A 17,934-nucleotide genomic window follows, 5' to 3' on the forward strand; every position below is an offset into this window, starting at 1 on the left:
CCTATCCCTCTGTGGAATATACAGAACTTTTTTATCCAGTTTTATAGACAATCCATGAAAACATTGGGATCTCCCTATTGGTCTGGGTCATTGAGCTAACAAATTTTGGTTTATATTTGGAAGAATACAGGGATCAAAATTATCACCTGAAGCCCCATGGAGAAAAAAAGCTGATGAATGAATTGATTGATAATATAAACCATTTGATCTGAGACTTAACTGTAACAGAAATTGAAAAATATCTTTAATTTTTAGACAGCCCAAATTTGAGCATGATCATGATTTTTCTCTCTATGATAGTCTAGTTTGAGCATATTATATTTTGGACCCCCCACTTTCTGCAGCTCCACTCATATTTTAATAACTGAAGTGAAGATTATAGTCCACAATATAAGTTTATGGGTCTGGAAAACAACCTCAGTTGCCTTATTTTTTGAGAAAATAACAACTTGCTTGCCTTCATGAAATAATGGTATTTATTAAACCTTCTTCAACTGTTACAACAGTTGATAACATGATCATAGCAGATAGTGGAAGAATTTTATGGCTTTTTGAACAAGAGAATATATCAGTAGAGCACAACTCCTTGGAAGTAGAAAAACCCCTACATTTCATAAAATATTTTTCGTCTTCAACAAACACATTGCCTCCAGAAATGTTCACTTTCTCCTTGTCACAGGCCTTTCAGTAGTATGCCGAATAGGAATCTAACAAATCTGCCCTCTGGATAAAAACGAGCAGATGCATCATAACCACACACTCAGACAAGTAAAATATCCTGCCACTCCCCCCATGGGATATTTGATCTGCTCATAAAGCCTCACACATCTTAGCACTTCATATGATGAAAAAAGCAACTGCCTTTTACTTTTTTTTTTAATATGCTAGCTTGCAAATTGAAGTGATTTTGAAGCAAATTTCCATGGTGGTGTTCTACTGAAGTATGGCTAACGGAGCTGCCTTACACAGAAGGTTATTTACTTTCTGAAAGGTTTCATAAGCTCTCAATGAAAGGTGCTCACAGTCTGAAACTCATTTGCTACAACATACAAAATTAGAGTTAGAAAACACAGATTAGACTAACAGATTCCTTATCATTAAAAAGTAAAATGTTTTTGTGGTTTTAGGCCAGCTTTAAGACAATGTGACACTTTAAGCAAAAGGATACTATTCCAAATATTAAAACATACTAGTAATTCCTGGTAGGAAATTTCATTTACAGAAATTTTGAAACATATACTCACACAGAAAACTGTTTGTTCCCCTGATTGTCTGTTGTCCCATGTTCCTTAAATGAGAAAGTGATGTCAGATGCAAGAGGGATAGTTGCCATCATATTATCTTTGCAGCCCGACTGTCACTAGAGCTCTGATCTTCCCAGCCTTTTCAGTTACACTTCACATCTTTTCCAGTTCAGATAAGCCTATGGTTAATTAAAAATTTATTTTATTTATCTTGTTAAATTGGGACTGAAATTTTTAAGGAAGAAAATGTATGAAATTATTAAGAGAGAAGATAACAAAGACATGAACACATACAGCTGTTGAAATGTTTTGTTTGAAATGATGAGAATAGAACCAGTAACACTTCTTTTGTGAACAGAACCAGAGCCAGTGTTTAATGTTAGTGCAACGTTGACGGCTGATAATGCTGTCCAAATTAAGTGCAGCAGTAAAAATGCGTATGGAGCAAAAACAGTATTTGAATTGACTTGGGAAAATGATGGAACAAACGACACCAGATATAATATTTGTGATTTTAAAAGAGAAAATCTCTCATACTTGACAAACTATACATTTACGGTAAGTAGGCTTATTAAATTATATATATATATATATATAATATTGCTGTATTTTCACTGTTTAAACATGTTATACTTGATTTTAGGAAAAAAGGCAAATATGGTGGCAGAAGAGTTAATCTATCGATCTATAGGCCACAGATGTAAAGAAGTAGCTGTTACTTCGGAAATAAAATGCATATATGCCTAGCCTATCAATCAATCCCTTGTGTGCTATTCCACATAGGTTCTGACAACATGAAAAATAGAAGCTGAATGGATTGTTTTTACTTGGGACAGAAAGAAATTTGGGGTCTCCATACATTTTAAAATAGTTTCTTAAGTATAACTGATATTTTAGTGTTTAAAACACATTTCATTTAATGTATGTGTGACTGTCATTTCAATCAGAGGATAAATATGGGATTTAAGTCTTGAGATAATTGCTCAGAAATAAATTGTTCAGAATTTTTCACTGTGAAAATTTTTGATGCTTCTGGGACTAGTTAGTGTTAAGCAGTTCAGATCCTTTTGCATGTCCTTACATCAGCCCTTTACAAGCCAGTCCTTGTTTCAATACAATATATATCATCCTCTGTTTACAAGCTTCACTTTCCTGAGGCCTCCTGCTATTTTCTCTTGTTTCAGGCATTTTACCCTTTTGGCAGTTGTTGCTTGCAAAGCCAATGGTCTTGTGTGATCCCCTTAATGTGGCCAGTAGGAATATTTTTTATATCCTGATAGCTCTTCTCAGTAAAGTTTAGGTAAGAAAGTAATCACTAGGAATGATGGAGTTTTATTACTTTTAGGAACCAGTTTCACTCATTTTCCACAATCTTTTCCTCTTTTCTCTGTGTCTTCCTGAGGAAATGCTGTATCAGAGAACTTGAGTAGTCTAGGTTTTGTTCCAGGGCTTTGTCAGTATTTTTCCAACAGATTCTGCTCAGAAAGCTTTGTATTTGTAAAATAAAGATGAAGTCCTGGAGGAGTAAAAGATGCTTGCGTTGCCCCCATAGTACAAGACCCCTGCACTCTTGTAAGCTTTTTGTACACCACTTGCAGTAAGCAGTTTGCCTTACAGCAGAAATTGGATTCTGCTTGGCTTTAAACCCTGGCTTCTGCTTCAAACTTATTTTGCCCAATTCTTACTGGAAAAACAGAGAAAGCCTTATGGCCTTAACTAGTAATGAAAGGATTCTGGGTCAAGTTATGGAAGGCCCAAGAGAAAAAAACAGATCACCTGTGAGACTTGGCAGATGTCATGATTCCCTTCTATCTGCACACTGAATTGTTCAGGGAATAAACAGGAGCCTACCCAGCATACTTGTTGGTTTAGTGATGTTTTGACCCTGACTGCTGCACTAGGTTTCTGGCTTTCGCTATTTGAGAAGCTTCTTGCTTATTTTCTCTGCCACCGCTTTGGATGTTGCCACCTACCATGGTTTTCTTCCCAGCTGCAGAATTCAGAAACCACCAACCCCCCGAACACATCGGCCTTTTAAAGCAGAGGGTGGGAGCTGGGGCACAGTGCTCAGAGTCTTCAGGAGAAGTTTCTCTTAAGGGATTGGGTAGGCTTAGTAAGAACTCAGCCTGCAGCCAGCAATGGTGCTAACCGCCCTTCTCCTCCCCTTTTGGATGATTTGCAGCAGAAGAATATTACTATTAAAATTACTATTATTCAGTCCTGGTAGTATTTGTCACTGTTTAGTATTAAATCTTTAAGTTTAGTCGTAAGATTAATTTTTCTTCACAAGAAAAGTGTGAATATTTGAACTACCAACTTCAAGCTGCCTATTAGATCTGATAGGAATTTCTATTAAGGAAATTTAAAAGATTGGATAAACATAAAATATATTATGAAATATAAACACATCTAAACAAAGTTAGTATTTTAACACCAGTTAAAGTACCCAAAAGTTAGTGTTGCAAGAAAGCAGCTTATTTAGAAGTTTATTTTGGCTTCTATAATTTAACCTTTTATGAATTACTTCCCAAACAGGAACTTGTATTAAAAATATCCAAATCAGTTTACTATTTGTACATTACTGTTGAAGCAAATAAAATAATGACATTTTATTACATATTGCATGGTTATTTTTCAGATTTGAGAGATTTGATTTTGATTTGATAAGCGATAAATTTGATTTTGTTCCTTGAGATACATCTGATTTTGATTTTGTAAAATGTCTCTTATTTCACTATCTTTTTTTCCCAGTCATCTACATATTTTTGGTTCTAGATCTTGCTGTAACTTATAGTGCAGCTCAGGTTTCCACCTAAATGGCTATACAAAGATTGACAGCAGATCCTGCTGTAGTGAAGTTGATTCATTGAAAACAGATGGATGTATTTCGAATATCCATTGTGCTTTGCTTTTTTGAAAAAAATCTATGCAGAAATTTTTACTTGTTATATATTAACATCTCTATTATTCTCACCCACTGCATGCAGATCTTAGTGTTTAATGGAGAACATAGAGGGCAGCCAGTAAAGAAGAGCATAAGAACCAGATGTAAGTAAATATATACAGCATTTTTACTTTTAGAGTTTAGCATAGTGTAGAGTAATAGTGTAAATTGTGAATTCTGTTACAATTGCTCCTAATTAAAAATCCAAACTGCCTTTTTTATAGTTAAGTTGATCTGCATTTGAAAAAATATCCTCATTCAGCATTAATGTAACAGATAATGTTGACAAGTCATTGACTGTAATTCAGAATTATTACACAACTGTGGTTTCTTCAGGAAACATTCGAATGCAGCTAGAAATTCCTTTCTCTAACTTAAATTACGCACTTTAGGATTATTTTCCTGTATTCAGATCCCGTGTTTGAGGAGCTGAACATCTGTGACTTGTCAGGGATTCCCAACTCCCAGATCAGGAGCAGCTGAGAGCTCCACTGCTCAGGTGTACAGGTCACACAGAGCAGGAGACAAGCCTGGTAATGCTGACCCAGCGAGTGAGTTGTAGCGTTTTGACAGGTGGACATGGAGAGTTTAAGTGAAAGTTTCCTTAATGAAGAAATAAAATTCCCTCCTTTTATGTGAGCTTAAAAGTTTTTGGTGCTTTCGAATAACAAACTTAAACTAAACAGTTAAAAATAATTGTTTAGTTCTTGTCACAAAAAAATCAATGGGACCTGGTTCTAGGAATTATACAGATTAAAAAAAATAAAAAAAGGAAAAAAAATTTCCCTTAATTATGTATCCAAGAAATAATAAATGTATTCTTTTTCTGTTGCTAGATAATTCTAAAGCCCTGATTATATTCTTGGCATTCTTGATCGTTGTGACATCAATTGCTTTACTACTGGTTCTGTACAAAATCTATGATCTTCACAAAAAAAAGCTCAGGTAAGCTTCATGTTTCTCTCCCTCTCTTATATAAATGGGGGGGGGGGGGGGCTTCCTGTTCTTCCACAAGATTTCCCAACGGGTAGTGCAATAATGTTACAAGTTTGATATTTCATTAATACTGGGGAAAGACATCCTTTTACCTTTTAATCCTTTCAGAAGAAACTCAACTTTGGTGATTTGTCTGGGAATGCAAATACAATGAAATAGATTTAAAATCTCTCTGCTATACCCTTTCTCAGGGCACAGAACTGATCTGCTAGAGCAAAATGGTTTGTCACTAGTTTTGTGAAAAAATATTCACAAATATCTGGAAAACCTTTCCTTCATGATTTAAATTAAAAGTAGTGAAAATAATACACACTTTCTTGGAACTCTTTCAAATGTTTATTCACCCAAAACAATATCTCAGGGAGGCTTTGTTTATTACCGTCATCTCTAGGTGACTTGGCAGTTTTGTAGGACAGCGAATGGTGGTAGAAGAATGGTCATTGCCTTCCCTTATGACTGTGCCAGAGCCCTGGAAAGCCAGGCTCACTGCTGCTATTGCTGTGCAGGGAGGTAGTGCAATGTGCAAGGGGGCATTTGCTGCTGGTAGAGACGGAGGAGTCAGGGCAATTTCTTCAGAAACCTCTCAGCCCTCTGGCAACAGCAGAACTTGGGGACCCGTCTCTTCCAGCCCCTTTTCCTCCCTGCTCTTCACCTTAGGGGGACAGGGAGCTGCTGTTGCTCAGATGCAAACTTTTGTGCTTAGGGAAGCAAAACTAATTTTTGCTTGTACAGCTCCAGAGAGACTGGCTTGTTCTTGGCTACTTAGCATTTAAACTTAATTTCATTATATTTTATGTATGTGTTAGTTTTTTGTCATTTATTTAGCAAGAGAAACAAAGATGGTGTGAGCAGTCACTCCAGTGAAGAAATTAAAGGCATGTTTGCTGCAGGTGATATGGACAAAATTATGCAAGTGGTAAAGCTGTTTGATGTGGTTCCCTTGTTTCTCTCCCTCAAGAGTGCTCAGAGTAGGAAGGCAAGGGTCCCAGCCACCTCTGTGTAGGGCCTGTTAAGTCCCAGCTGTAGCACTCTTGTTTCACAGAGAGCTTGCAATGCGGTCTGCTGGTTATGAACAGTCTTGGTGTTCACATACAAAACAGCTTTTATTTAACTCATTATCATATATATGTCTTACTAGTCAAAGCTTTTACAGCTGCTTTTGTTTCTTACAGCAATTCTTCTGAAGGCGTGAACCTTGTTGCAGGTGACTATCTTTATATATTTAGCAAGTAGAAATAAAATTAGTTGCACGTCTTGCTGCCGCCTTTGATTGTTTACTTTCTAGGTTTTATACATAGATTACAAATATCAACATGATAACACCTCATTTGGAGAAAAAAAAATACTTCAGTAAATATATAGCAGACGTATTTATACTTAAATGAACTGAAAGTTTGTCAGTGTTTAAAAACCTCTTATTTATTATTTAATTACAAACCCAATTTTGTTATCACAGACAATGGTTGTAATATGTTTAACCCTGAGAGTAAGTCCAAAATCAAACACCGCTTCAACCAGAATTTCCCTTTCCTGTGCACCTTTCTCAAAGCAAGAATTTAAACATAAGCCAGTCGTTTTTTACCACAAAATTTTAAAGGCTTTCAAATTGCAAAGACTGACACAGAACATTATGTGCAACTTTTTGCACAAGATTTCAAAGCCTATGAAGAAAGACAGAATCAGTTAGTACCAGAAAGCTCCAAGAAAAAAATAATTTATGACATTCAAGCCCACAGAAATTAACTGCATTAAATGGGAAGTAATACTGTGTTGATATTCAAATCCATTTGCTTAGACACACAGTTGTTAAAAAAAAAAATCCTTTCAATGTAAATGAAAAATTAATAAATGTCTAGTTAAAGATGTTAAAACTTGTTCAATCATTACTTTATCATTAAAGATGATATTACAGATTATTGCAAATCAGAGAATAAGTTGGAGAAAATTTGGAAAAGTAGGGAATACATGTTATTACATTTGTGGGTTGTTTACACAGTAATCCTTTTCACCACTGACGAGAAATGGTCAGAATTGAAGTAGAGGACGAGGCCATGTTACTGTTGTGGGTGTTGGGGCTGTTGCTGTGACCTGAATGTGACAATCGCCACTTTGTTCAAAAGCACTGTTAATGCAATGTCCCTGCACGTGGCCTCCTCCTGAGGTGCCTCCAGTCAGGCGGCAGAGCTGAACAAGTTCTGTTATTCCCGGGGCCCATTTGCTCACAGCTGGCTCCGGCAACACCATTTTTTTTGAAAAATAAACAAGCTTAGTTAAAATAAAGAGGTTTGTCCTTTTGTTAATTTATCTGAATTAGATAATCACGTTTCTTGAAATGTAATTTACATTTTCAAAGTCAGTAACGATAAACGTTCAACATATTTACACAGTTAAAGATGATGACAGGCAACTTCTGAATATAGAGCCAATACCTTCAGAGCAATTGCTGGACACATACAAGAGGAAGATTGCTGATGAAGGAAGGCTTTTCTTGGATGAATTTCAGGTTTGTCATTGGCTCAAAATATACCACAGATTTGTAGCCAGGTGGTTGGAAGAATTGTGTTCAGGAGCATGTTTGAAGTATATGCACTGGTTATAAATAAATAAAAAAATAAGAATCTAGAAAATTGAGTGAATTTCATCTAAGGTCAAACAGGCTTCAGTTAATTTTTGCTACCAAGCTCTCCTCATTATAAGGTGATGGTACTTCTTTTTTTTCTCCTGAAGGTGTTTTTCAGCAAAAGTATAAAAGTATAAAATACACAGTCTAAACACTTCTCATTCTCAACTATCTTTTAATGCACATTTTTAGTACCCTGTCTTACAGCATAGCCATGGGGATATAAATAATATATAATTGTGGTGATAAATTTATTTTCCCTTAATATGAATAATATATATTTTAGATATAAGAAATATATGAAGTGGTATCATATGAAACAGAATGTTATTTTCCAGACTCAGTAGTACCGAATTGCTTCCATATGCATTTGACTGTAAGTAGAAGCTATTTTAAATATATGCTTACCTAATAAAAGAAATATTGTATTTTACAGAGTATTCCTAGAGTTTTCACTAAATTTTCAATAAAGGAGGCCAAAAAAACCCATAATCAGAACAAAAACCGTTACATTGACATCCTTCCATGTGAGTATTTGTTACAATTTTTGCATGTTTTATAAATATTTGTTTTCTCAGTGCCTTGAGATAATATAATTATTTTGTTTTAAATTATTTAAACAGATGATCATAACCGTGTTGAGCTCTCAGAGATCCCAGGAGACCCAGGATCAGACTATATCAATGCAAGTTATATTGATGTGAGTGACTTCTACTTTAAAAGTCTTAGGCACTATCGAAGAAATTCTGTAGTCTGTACATTTCATGCATCAAACACCCTTGTGGATTTCCATTTGAGTTCTTCCCATCTTTGTAATGTATTCAGTATTACTGGACTGTTGCATATTGAATTTATTTTTAAAGTTGCAAATCTTTTAAATTGTTCATGCTTCCTTTCTAAAAGTTGATAACATTGTACTTTTTATAGGGCTTCAAAGAACCAAGAAAATACATTGCTGCACAAGGTAATTTTTAACCTTAAAAGAATATGCTTTCTTTATTCACCCATTTTTTGTTAGAGAGTGGTAAAAAAGTATTAGTAAATTTAAAGAAAAATTGAAAATCTGACATTTTGAAATTTAATATGAAAAAGTTGCTAATGAGTTTTTGCTTAGGAAATTCTGTGAAGATTAATAAATTGTACTTCAAAGGCAGATTTCTCATGATGTATAATTTTACACCAAAAGTTTTCAGATTTCACAGCTATGCATTAAAGATATATATGAGACTTATAAAATGTTGTAGCCTAATGGCAGCAGTCATAATGAAATCAAGTGTGTGGCTGTTATCTGCATGATCTATGGCAAGCTTTTCAGACCTCATAGCTAAGCACGTCAAGAAGGCAAGTATTTTTTCATGTAGCTGCACTCTTTGAAAAACTGCCTTAAATTTATCTCCTGCTAGGCCCCAAGGATGAAACCATGGATGATTTCTGGAGAATGATCTGGGAACAGAAGGCAACAATTATTGTCATGGTGACTCGCTGTGAGGAAGGAAAGAGGGTGAGAAATATCCATCCATCTTTCCATCCTTCTTTTGTCTGAAAACAGAATGGGTTGCTGTGCCGTGGTGAATTACATTTTCTTCTTAGTACTTTGTTTTCATTCTTTGCTGTTCTCTTGTTGTGGCAGAACCTATGTTGGAAAGCATGCCAAAACAGTGTTGCCTTATGGAATTACCAGTCTTATCAGAAAATGTCACTTTAGTCACAGCTGTAAGTAGCAGAGGGTGAGCTTCCAAATTACAGCTAATAAATCCAGAAAAGGGCCCAAGGTAGAAGTCTAGCTCCTCACAGACCTGTCATAAAAGGTATGGTTTGTATTTTAATGCTGTCTATTATCTTCTGATATCCTGGCAATGCCCTCAGTAAATCCTAGACAGAATTTTTTTTTTATCCATTGTCTTTGCCCTTCCTTTAACTGGAAGATTTGAAGCTTCTGGCTTGCTTTTGTTCCTTATTCCAGGAAGAAGGGGAACTGCTGTTCTAACTGCTTTTAAAGATGAAAACGTTGGCAGTGTGCAGATTTACAGCATCCCCAAGTTGATGTTATAGGCAGGCAGGAGCAACATCCCTCACTGAAGACTGAAAAAGAGGCCATAGAAGTAGCTGCAAACTTTTCTACAGCCTTCAGGCAACAGCAACTGTAACTGTTCACTTTTTCAACTAGTATCAGGATTTTTTCCCCACTTTATGTTCCAAGTTAAATTCCATGGGCATAAACTTCAGGTCAGAGATCTGAATTGTTGGATATTTGGAATTATTTAGTGCTGACATCCTAAACAGTGACAGCCTTTTCAGGAGAGGAGAAGACCTGTGGGAAGTTGGAAAAACTGTACTGAGTTGCTGTCTATTTTAAATCAGACTTTCTTTTAGCTCTCAGCTCTCTGCCACTTTGCTGTCGTGCTGCTCACCTAACTTCGTATCTTCATAGAACAAATGTGCCCAGTACTGGCCATCAATGGAGAATGGCTCTGCAACATATGGGGACATCATTGTGAAGATCAATGAAAGTAAAACATGTCCAGACTATGTCATTCAGAAACTACACATCACAAACGTAAGTTGATTCAAAAGTGTAAGACTGACTGGAATTGGAGTGTCTATTTGGAGTCTGTAGGTATTGTTGAGAGATCCTTTTAAGAGAAGACTCAGATATCAATGGAAGATGCTCTGCTGTTTTTCCCTAAGCAACATAAAGTTTAAGAGAAAACTTCTTAGATGTAGGTGTCATTCCTTACAAGTAATATGAGTCAGACATATTTCCCAACTTAAAAATGTATTTTCCTTAGTACTCTGGAATCTACATTTAAGAGGAAACTGTTAATATGCTGTTAAGTATGGAAAACTCAATACACTGTGGTTTCCTTAGATATTTAGCTTGTTCTTTAACACAGAAATTTTACTGGTTTACGTGTATCTCAGCATAACCTTCTGCAAGTAAAATCAATGTGACTCATAAAGCACCATTATCTACCCTTGTGATAATTGTACAGTGGGAAGATTACATATTCTGGTAATCTCAAGTGTATTTATAAACATAAGTGTTTTAAAATTACCATTTGGCTACATGTAGAATCATTAAGGCTAGTTAATTGCTCTTTTTTACACATCTGAAATCACATTAGTTGCTCTATGCATAATTGAGAACAATATTTGCCATGTAAGGCTAAATGCTCCTCCAGCCCTTTGCAAAAATATTTCAGTGAGGGCAAATGGAGCGTAAGTCATAGCTAAAAGCATTAAGACTCAAAGAGTAAATCTGCTGACAGATCTTCAGCAAAATAGTCAAGCAACAGATTCCATCCATCTTGATCCATGATTACAGCTGGAAATTCCTATTCTGCTGTCTTATGTTGCACTAAAATTTACTCAGGAGGTGGACTGATTAAAAGCAAATTGTAACTTAGTGTAAAGACGGTGAGAATATCAGGATGTTAAGAAGTGACTATTAACAAAGACATTACTCTGTGACTAGAACAATCTGACATTAAAAATGAGATTGTTGCAGGTTGAGGACTGATATTTTTAGAGCTATCTGCTCTCTGTTTGGCTGACATCATATTAATATAGATAAAACTGATATTGGTTGTGGAATTTAATTTAAGAGTGGTCCCTGGCGAGAAAGCAGAGACTTCTGCAGTTCTGGTCGAACAGTGATGTATAATTACTGAAACAATGGCAAATAACTGTATGAATAACTGTGCCACAACTGGATAATTCAACTTAGAGTAAGAACTCGGAGGTAAATTACTGGGGAAATGCCCATATAGCCATACTAAATCTTGGCCAGTAAAAGAATACCATTGAGATGTCTTTCTCATTTTGTTTTACAATCATGGTTATCAAAATGCATGTCCTCTCTTTTAATTTAGCAGCAACATATGAAAGTAAGACTCAAGACTTGACATGCTTTAAGCTTTAGTCAAGTGACTTAAGAGAGTCAGTCTCATTGAAAATCATACGTTTTCTTCTATCTACTTCTAAAAGGTAGAAGCCTGAGTTACAGTTTAAATTTCTTCTCTCTTTTTTTTTTGTTTTTTTTCTTTTTTTTTTTTTTTAAATCTGTTGTACCCTCAGCAGGCTAATCCTAGGAGATATGAGAGAGTTACCAACCTGTACCCCTTGAAGTAAGCAGAACTATACACTGGCCAAGTTGTTTATGAGTAGAGTGGGGAGACATATTGTACTCTGGATCATAGGCTAACCTGAGAAAAAAGTATTTTTAGCAACACTTTGAACCTCCTGCTTGTCCTCTGTTGGAGTTGTTGTATATTCCTGATTCATGGATATTTTTTAATTAAAGTTGAATATGAAAAATATCATAACCTGAGAGACCATTGGGATTACAACATTACAGCACACTGTCTGAAATTTCAGTTTCAACATTTGATGACTGTTGCCCTTATTTTTCTTCTGCTTTGTATATCTGCACTTGATTTTGGCTTTGTGTGTGTGTGTATATATATATATATATATATATATTAAAAAAACCCACACTTCACTTTGTCTAGGGAAGAGAAAAGACAGCTGGAAGAGATGTCACTCATATTCAGTTCACAGGCTGGCCAGACCATGGAGTCCCTGAGGATCCGCACCTGCTTCTCAAACTCCGACGCAGAGTTAATGCTCTCAGCAACTTTTTTAGTGGCCCAATAGTGGTTCATTGCAGGTAAATATATATTAGTTTTTAAAAATTATGTTAGATGAACATGAAATGAAGCTATTCAGAAAAGGGACCTGGCAAAGGTATTTGGCTGATCCCAAATTTTGTGACTTGATTACTTGAGAGTGAGGCAGCCAAAGATGTATAAAAAATGCCTGTTTTCTGAAGGATCTGAAGGATATTCGGGTAGATAAATTCTGAGGATACACAGACTTTTGGACTTTTGGAAAGCAGCCAGGTAAATGTTGGGCTACTCTAGCTATAACCACCATGTTCGGCAATATTGGCCTTTACTTTCATTAAGAGATAATTAAAATACAAACTCATCATTGTTTGTGTTGCCAATTAATTTACAGCAAGAACTGTTTCAGTTGCTTCATATCCCATTGTTACACATTTGCACTTTTGCGCTCTCACTGACTGCTCCACTCTGAGTGGGACTGGGAGATGCCATTCCCCCTTGAAAACCAAATCCCTTTGTGCTTTGCAGTGCTGGTGTTGGGCGCACCGGGACATATATAGGAATTGATGCCATGCTGGAGGGGCTGGATGCAGAAGGCAGAGTCGATGTTTATGGCTATGTTGTGAAGCTGCGGCGGCAGCGGTGCCTCATGGTTCAAGTAGAGGTATCTCGCTAAAACTCCTGTCACTTAGAACTCTCCTTTGCTAGGGCTTCATCAGTATTTCTCAGAAGTGCGCTGCTCAGTCCTGGGTACTGCTACAGTTCAGTTGAAGTTGTTCATAGAAAATATAGCTCTGAAGAATATTAAGAGAGAGAAGAAGTTTCAACACAGTTTTTCAGTTTTAGAAACGTCAACTTTTTAAGTTTAGGCTTTAAAAAAAGGAAGCCAAGAAGGACATTTTAGATTTGGTAATCCAGCTTTTGGCATACAATTCGCAAATGCAAAATTGAGCTTGCATAGTCAAACTTAATTTTCAAATTCTAAAAACTGTCTGTCTAGGTGGGATTTTCAGTTGAGTTGAGAGTACAACAAAAGTTAAGGGCTGATGCAATGCATGTTTTTAACTTACTTAAGTGTTTTGCAGATCTTTCAAATCTCAGTTGCATATTTCTTGAATGACATTAGATTTATTTGCAGAACACTTTTCATCCAACACACTATATGTGTTCCAAAGTGTCCAATTTGGGGCCACTCTGATTTTTAATACTTGTATTTAATGCCTGTTCAACGTTAATGCTTAATATTATTAACACTAATAGCATCATGGGAGTAATAGTTTCTTATAATGGTTTTAAAAAGTGATATGGTTTTGGTTTTGGTTTTTTTTTACTCTTTAATAAATTCAATTTTAAACCTTTTAAATGGGAAACACCAGTCACAGTACATCCTTATCCATCAAGCACTCGTGGAATACAATCAGTATGGAGAAACAGAGGTCAGTCTCTCAGAACTGCATTCCTATCTTAACAATCTGAAAAGGAAAGATCCTCCAAGTGATCCTTCTCTGCTGGAGGCAGAGTTTCAGGTAAATAAGCATTGCATTGTAGTGCCCCTACCTCCCACTTACATTAGAAAGTGCCTTGCACAATAGTCCTGAGATAGAGATACCATACATAATAGATCACTTCTGTGCTATTTTATTTCTCTGGCACAGAAACAGTTTCTTTACCTTCATGAAAAAGCTGTAAATTAATGAAATTTTATTCCTGCTTTTGGTATTAATATTTTTAAAAAAGATGGGGAGCATAGAATGATTACTTGTGTATCTGTGAATGATTTCCTGTGCCATTGTACATGATATAGCAGGCATTTTTAAACTATAGTCCAGATGCGACCAAAGTTTAAAGAATTAAAGTAAGAAGTGAGGCACTGGGAGATGATGACTGGGTGTCCAGAGGTGACAATGATCCCAGGAACCATTTTAATTGAGCGTAATACCAAGCATCATCTTTCTTTAGAGATTACCTTCCTATAAGGGGTGGCGGACACAGAACATTGGGAATCGTGAGGAAAATAAAAGCAAAAATAGGAACGCCAACATAATTCCATGTAAGTATTTTCCGTGAACCTTCCCTTATTGTATCTGTTATCTTCTGTAAGGAAACCTACTAAATTTTGAAAAAATAAGGACAGTAAATTACCTTACTGAGATGTATTTGATTGATTAATTTTTTCAACACTGTAATATTAGAAACTTCTCACAGTGTTTTAGAAAAGAATATTTTTTTAAAAAGTGAATTATTGGGAGTGTTTAAGTTTATTTCAAATAAAGTGGCCTTTGTTCTGCAGTCTGTTGTGAAAAGACTGGCCTTTATCTATTTCCCCCCCTGCACATGTGGCAACAGCCCCTCTCTAATGCTATGCCTAAGCACCAGTGTGGCGTGACAGTGACACTTTGTCCCATGCAGATGACTTTAACCGAGTGCCGATCAGGCACGAAGATGAATGCAGTAAGGAGGGTGAACGTGATTCAGATGATTCCTCGGATGAGGACAGCGACTGTGAGGAATCAAGCAGATACATCAATGCTTCCTTCATAGCTGTATGTATTTAGAGGATCCACTATAAGTATTTCACAAGCTTTTAGCTAAAACTATATTCTAGCTTGAACTCTTATTGTCTTACTGGCTTCACAAATAGAATAGGATTTACCTGAATAAGGGAGAAAGATCTGGCAGTTGATTGGCAAATCCATTTATAGTTTTAATCATCAAAATCTTCTACATTTTGCTGCGGTAATAAGATGAAACTTTTTCCCTTACGTGGCCTTAGACTGTGCAATCACAAATAGTGAGACTAAACATAGAAACACTTTTTTTGCATGTGTGTGTTATGTTTAAAACCACTAGCTTTCAGACTGGCCTCATGATAACATGTATTTCTATTAGTGGGCATCTGCCTAAGTACAAGTTGATCCATATTAATGTTTTCCCTGTTAGTGAACTGTGCGTGTAATTACTCATGTATACAAAACCCTACTAGTGAAGATTGGGGCCATCAGTTTTTTTGGTATCATATATACCTCCAAAAGAAGGAGAGCAGTTATTGGTCACTAATGAAGTAACTGATTTTAATGGAATTGCTACCTAAATTCGATTTATCTAAATCCTTTAAAATGCTGCACAGTTAGGATATCTGTTCAGGGTAAATGTATTTTTACTTTTGGGTAGCTCAGTGTGAACTGACTGGTACACCAACTTTGTATGGTATAAACTCAATTTCTTAGTGGTCAGATTAAACAGCTGTGTAGAATTAAATGTTTTAGCCCTTAAAAATATGCTGTGCAGAAAATGGCAAGGTGAGGTCTCACCCACTGCAGCATGAGTATACCTTTTTGTCAATCTGGAAGTGATACTGTTGTTAGGAGGATTGAGTTTAATGTCATTTGGCTTGTTGAATTCCTGTAAGACCATTGCCTACTGCAATAGGCATATTTTCCCTATAAACAAAAGGGTTCATTAGTTTATTTCACTGGGTATTCTTTAAATGACAGTGAGTTCTGTTGCTTGACAATCACATTTCAAATTAATTTAAGAAAAAAATGTTAACAATTTCTTTTATAGGGTTACTGGGGTCCAAAAGCCATGATTGCAACACAGGGACCACTGCAGGAAACTCTCTCTGACTTCTGGCAAATGGTATTCCAAAGAAAAGTCAAAGTCATTGTTATGCTGACAGAGCTGAAAGAAGGAGATCAGGTGAGAGCATCGTCTTCACACTGACATATTAAGGGTCCTCTCTAGGCAAAGAACACACTTCACTGCACACTCTCATTCCCTTCCTCCAGTTAAGCTTGTTTCATAGGATGAGGAATTTGGATTTCCAATATAATTTGTTCCATTATTTACCTTCTTAATTTACTTTCTAATGCATTTTTGAGGGGAAGAGTATATGATGCTATATTTTAAAATACAATGACACTCCTACTACTTTAACGTCAATATGTTCTGTAAGTGCATGTGGAAGATAAAATAAAAGGGGGTTTGAATGGTAAGCACTGACTTGTACTTTCACCCATTTTAGGAACTCTGTGCGCAGTACTGGGGAGAAAGAAAACAAATGTATGATGGCATAGAAGTTCAAATGACAGATGTCAACTGTTGTCTTAGCTATACCATACGTGCATTTGATGTTACACATCTGAAGGTAAAAGTTTCGTTGCAAATTCCAAAAGGAAGTTTTAAATTTGTTTCCCTATTATAAACTTAGCCTAAAGAAAGAAAAGGGACAATTCCCACTGCACTTACCTGCTGCTCTAAGAAATGGAAATATTTTTCTCTTCCACACCAGCAGCCAATCGTGATAAATGCTATAAATTATCTCAATTTTCCCATTTAGTGAGTCGTTGAGATGGTGGTAGTGGAGTCTCAGGACGTCAGCTGCCTTTTGTACTTTGAGCAAAGCTTGGATGTCTACCTACCTCACATTCATGAGGTAGAACTCACATCACCATGCAATTTCTCAGGAATATAATTTTTCTTTTGTAAATCAGCTGCAACAGATGTACTACGTGAATCTTTATTTTAACCTGAACAGTGACTACATCTCTGCTGCTGTTTTTCAGACGAAAGAAACACAGAAGGTGTATCAATATCAGTATCACAAGTGGAGTGGCTTGGATGTGCCAGAAAACCCCAAAGATTTAGTCAGTATGATTCTCAACCTTAAACAAAAAGTCCCAGCCAGACCAGTCACTGAGGACAACAGAAGTACCCGCAGTGTCCCGCTTGTTGTCCACTGCCGGTGAGTCTGAATTCAGCACATAACCTAGCTCTAAGTTCTGGGTATATGTAGCAACCGCAGTTTTGAGGTGCCTACCTTTTCCCACAAGCCTTTCCATGTGTCTGGAGACTCAGCTGCAAGAGCTAGCTGCTCTTGCCTGGTACATGTATTTTGAGAAGAAATGCTAGGTCAGGGTGCTCTTGTAGCATATTACTAATGGGGATCCAGCAGAGCTTTTGGGTTTCTCTCTCGCTGCCGTACATAAGCCCATTTTTTTAGGACCATTTCCAGGAATACCCTTGCATACCATCTAAAACAGAGGATAATCCTGCTAACAGCTGTTGACACTGTAAGTCTGAAGCTTCTAATTTCTCTCTTGCCCCTTAAGTGGCCACATGAGATCCAGGTAGCCTCTAGATAAACTATGTCTTGTGTGTGTCCTACAGATATTCTTAATTGTAACAATTTCACTCCAATAAAAAATGTTTTGGAAATGTAATTTATTACGTAGACTTTGAAATAAATCTAACATTTAGTCAGAGGACTTGCTGATTTTACATTTTAAATTTACTTGTACATTTTACATCATCTCCTAGTGATGGATCACAACAGACTGGTGTATTTTGTGCTTTAATGACCCTCTTGGAAAGTGCAGAAAAAGAAGAAGTAATAGATGTTTTCCAAGTAGTAAAAGCTCTTCGTCGCACCAGGCTGGGAGTGGTGTCCACCTTTGTAAGTAAATCTTATGAGTCTGTGAGATGTCCAGAGCTGCAATTCTGTAA

General features: G+C 36.3%; 1 protein-coding gene across 19 annotated transcripts in view; it reads left to right on the plus strand.

Moving 5' to 3' along the window:
• PTPRC (protein tyrosine phosphatase receptor type C) overlaps positions 1-17,934 on the plus strand; it is a 70,235-nt gene that overhangs the window by 48,264 nt on the left and 4,037 nt on the right. For all 19 annotated transcript variants that reach the window (XM_052800716.1, XM_052800715.1, XM_052800719.1 and 16 more), the window contains 19 exons: positions 1,603-1,802; positions 4,232-4,292; positions 5,025-5,133; positions 6,357-6,388; positions 7,572-7,687; positions 8,241-8,331; positions 8,428-8,504; positions 8,732-8,768; positions 9,208-9,305; positions 10,236-10,361; positions 12,316-12,473; positions 12,958-13,093; positions 13,806-13,955; positions 14,389-14,479; positions 14,839-14,972; positions 15,994-16,128; positions 16,454-16,576; positions 16,995-17,173; positions 17,749-17,884. In XM_052800716.1, the coding sequence (XP_052656676.1) occupies positions 1,603-1,802; positions 4,232-4,292; positions 5,025-5,133; positions 6,357-6,388; positions 7,572-7,687; positions 8,241-8,331; positions 8,428-8,504; positions 8,732-8,768; positions 9,208-9,305; positions 10,236-10,361; positions 12,316-12,473; positions 12,958-13,093; positions 13,806-13,955; positions 14,389-14,479; positions 14,839-14,972; positions 15,994-16,128; positions 16,454-16,576; positions 16,995-17,173; positions 17,749-17,884 (2,189 nt within the window). The remainder of the gene's footprint in view (positions 1-1,602; positions 1,803-4,231; positions 4,293-5,024; positions 5,134-6,356; positions 6,389-7,571; positions 7,688-8,240; positions 8,332-8,427; positions 8,505-8,731; positions 8,769-9,207; positions 9,306-10,235; positions 10,362-12,315; positions 12,474-12,957; positions 13,094-13,805; positions 13,956-14,388; positions 14,480-14,838; positions 14,973-15,993; positions 16,129-16,453; positions 16,577-16,994; positions 17,174-17,748; positions 17,885-17,934) is intronic.

This window comes from Harpia harpyja, chromosome 11, assembly GCF_026419915.1.
Source record: "Harpia harpyja isolate bHarHar1 chromosome 11, bHarHar1 primary haplotype, whole genome shotgun sequence".
Taxonomy (NCBI): domain Eukaryota; kingdom Metazoa; phylum Chordata; class Aves; order Accipitriformes; family Accipitridae; genus Harpia; species Harpia harpyja.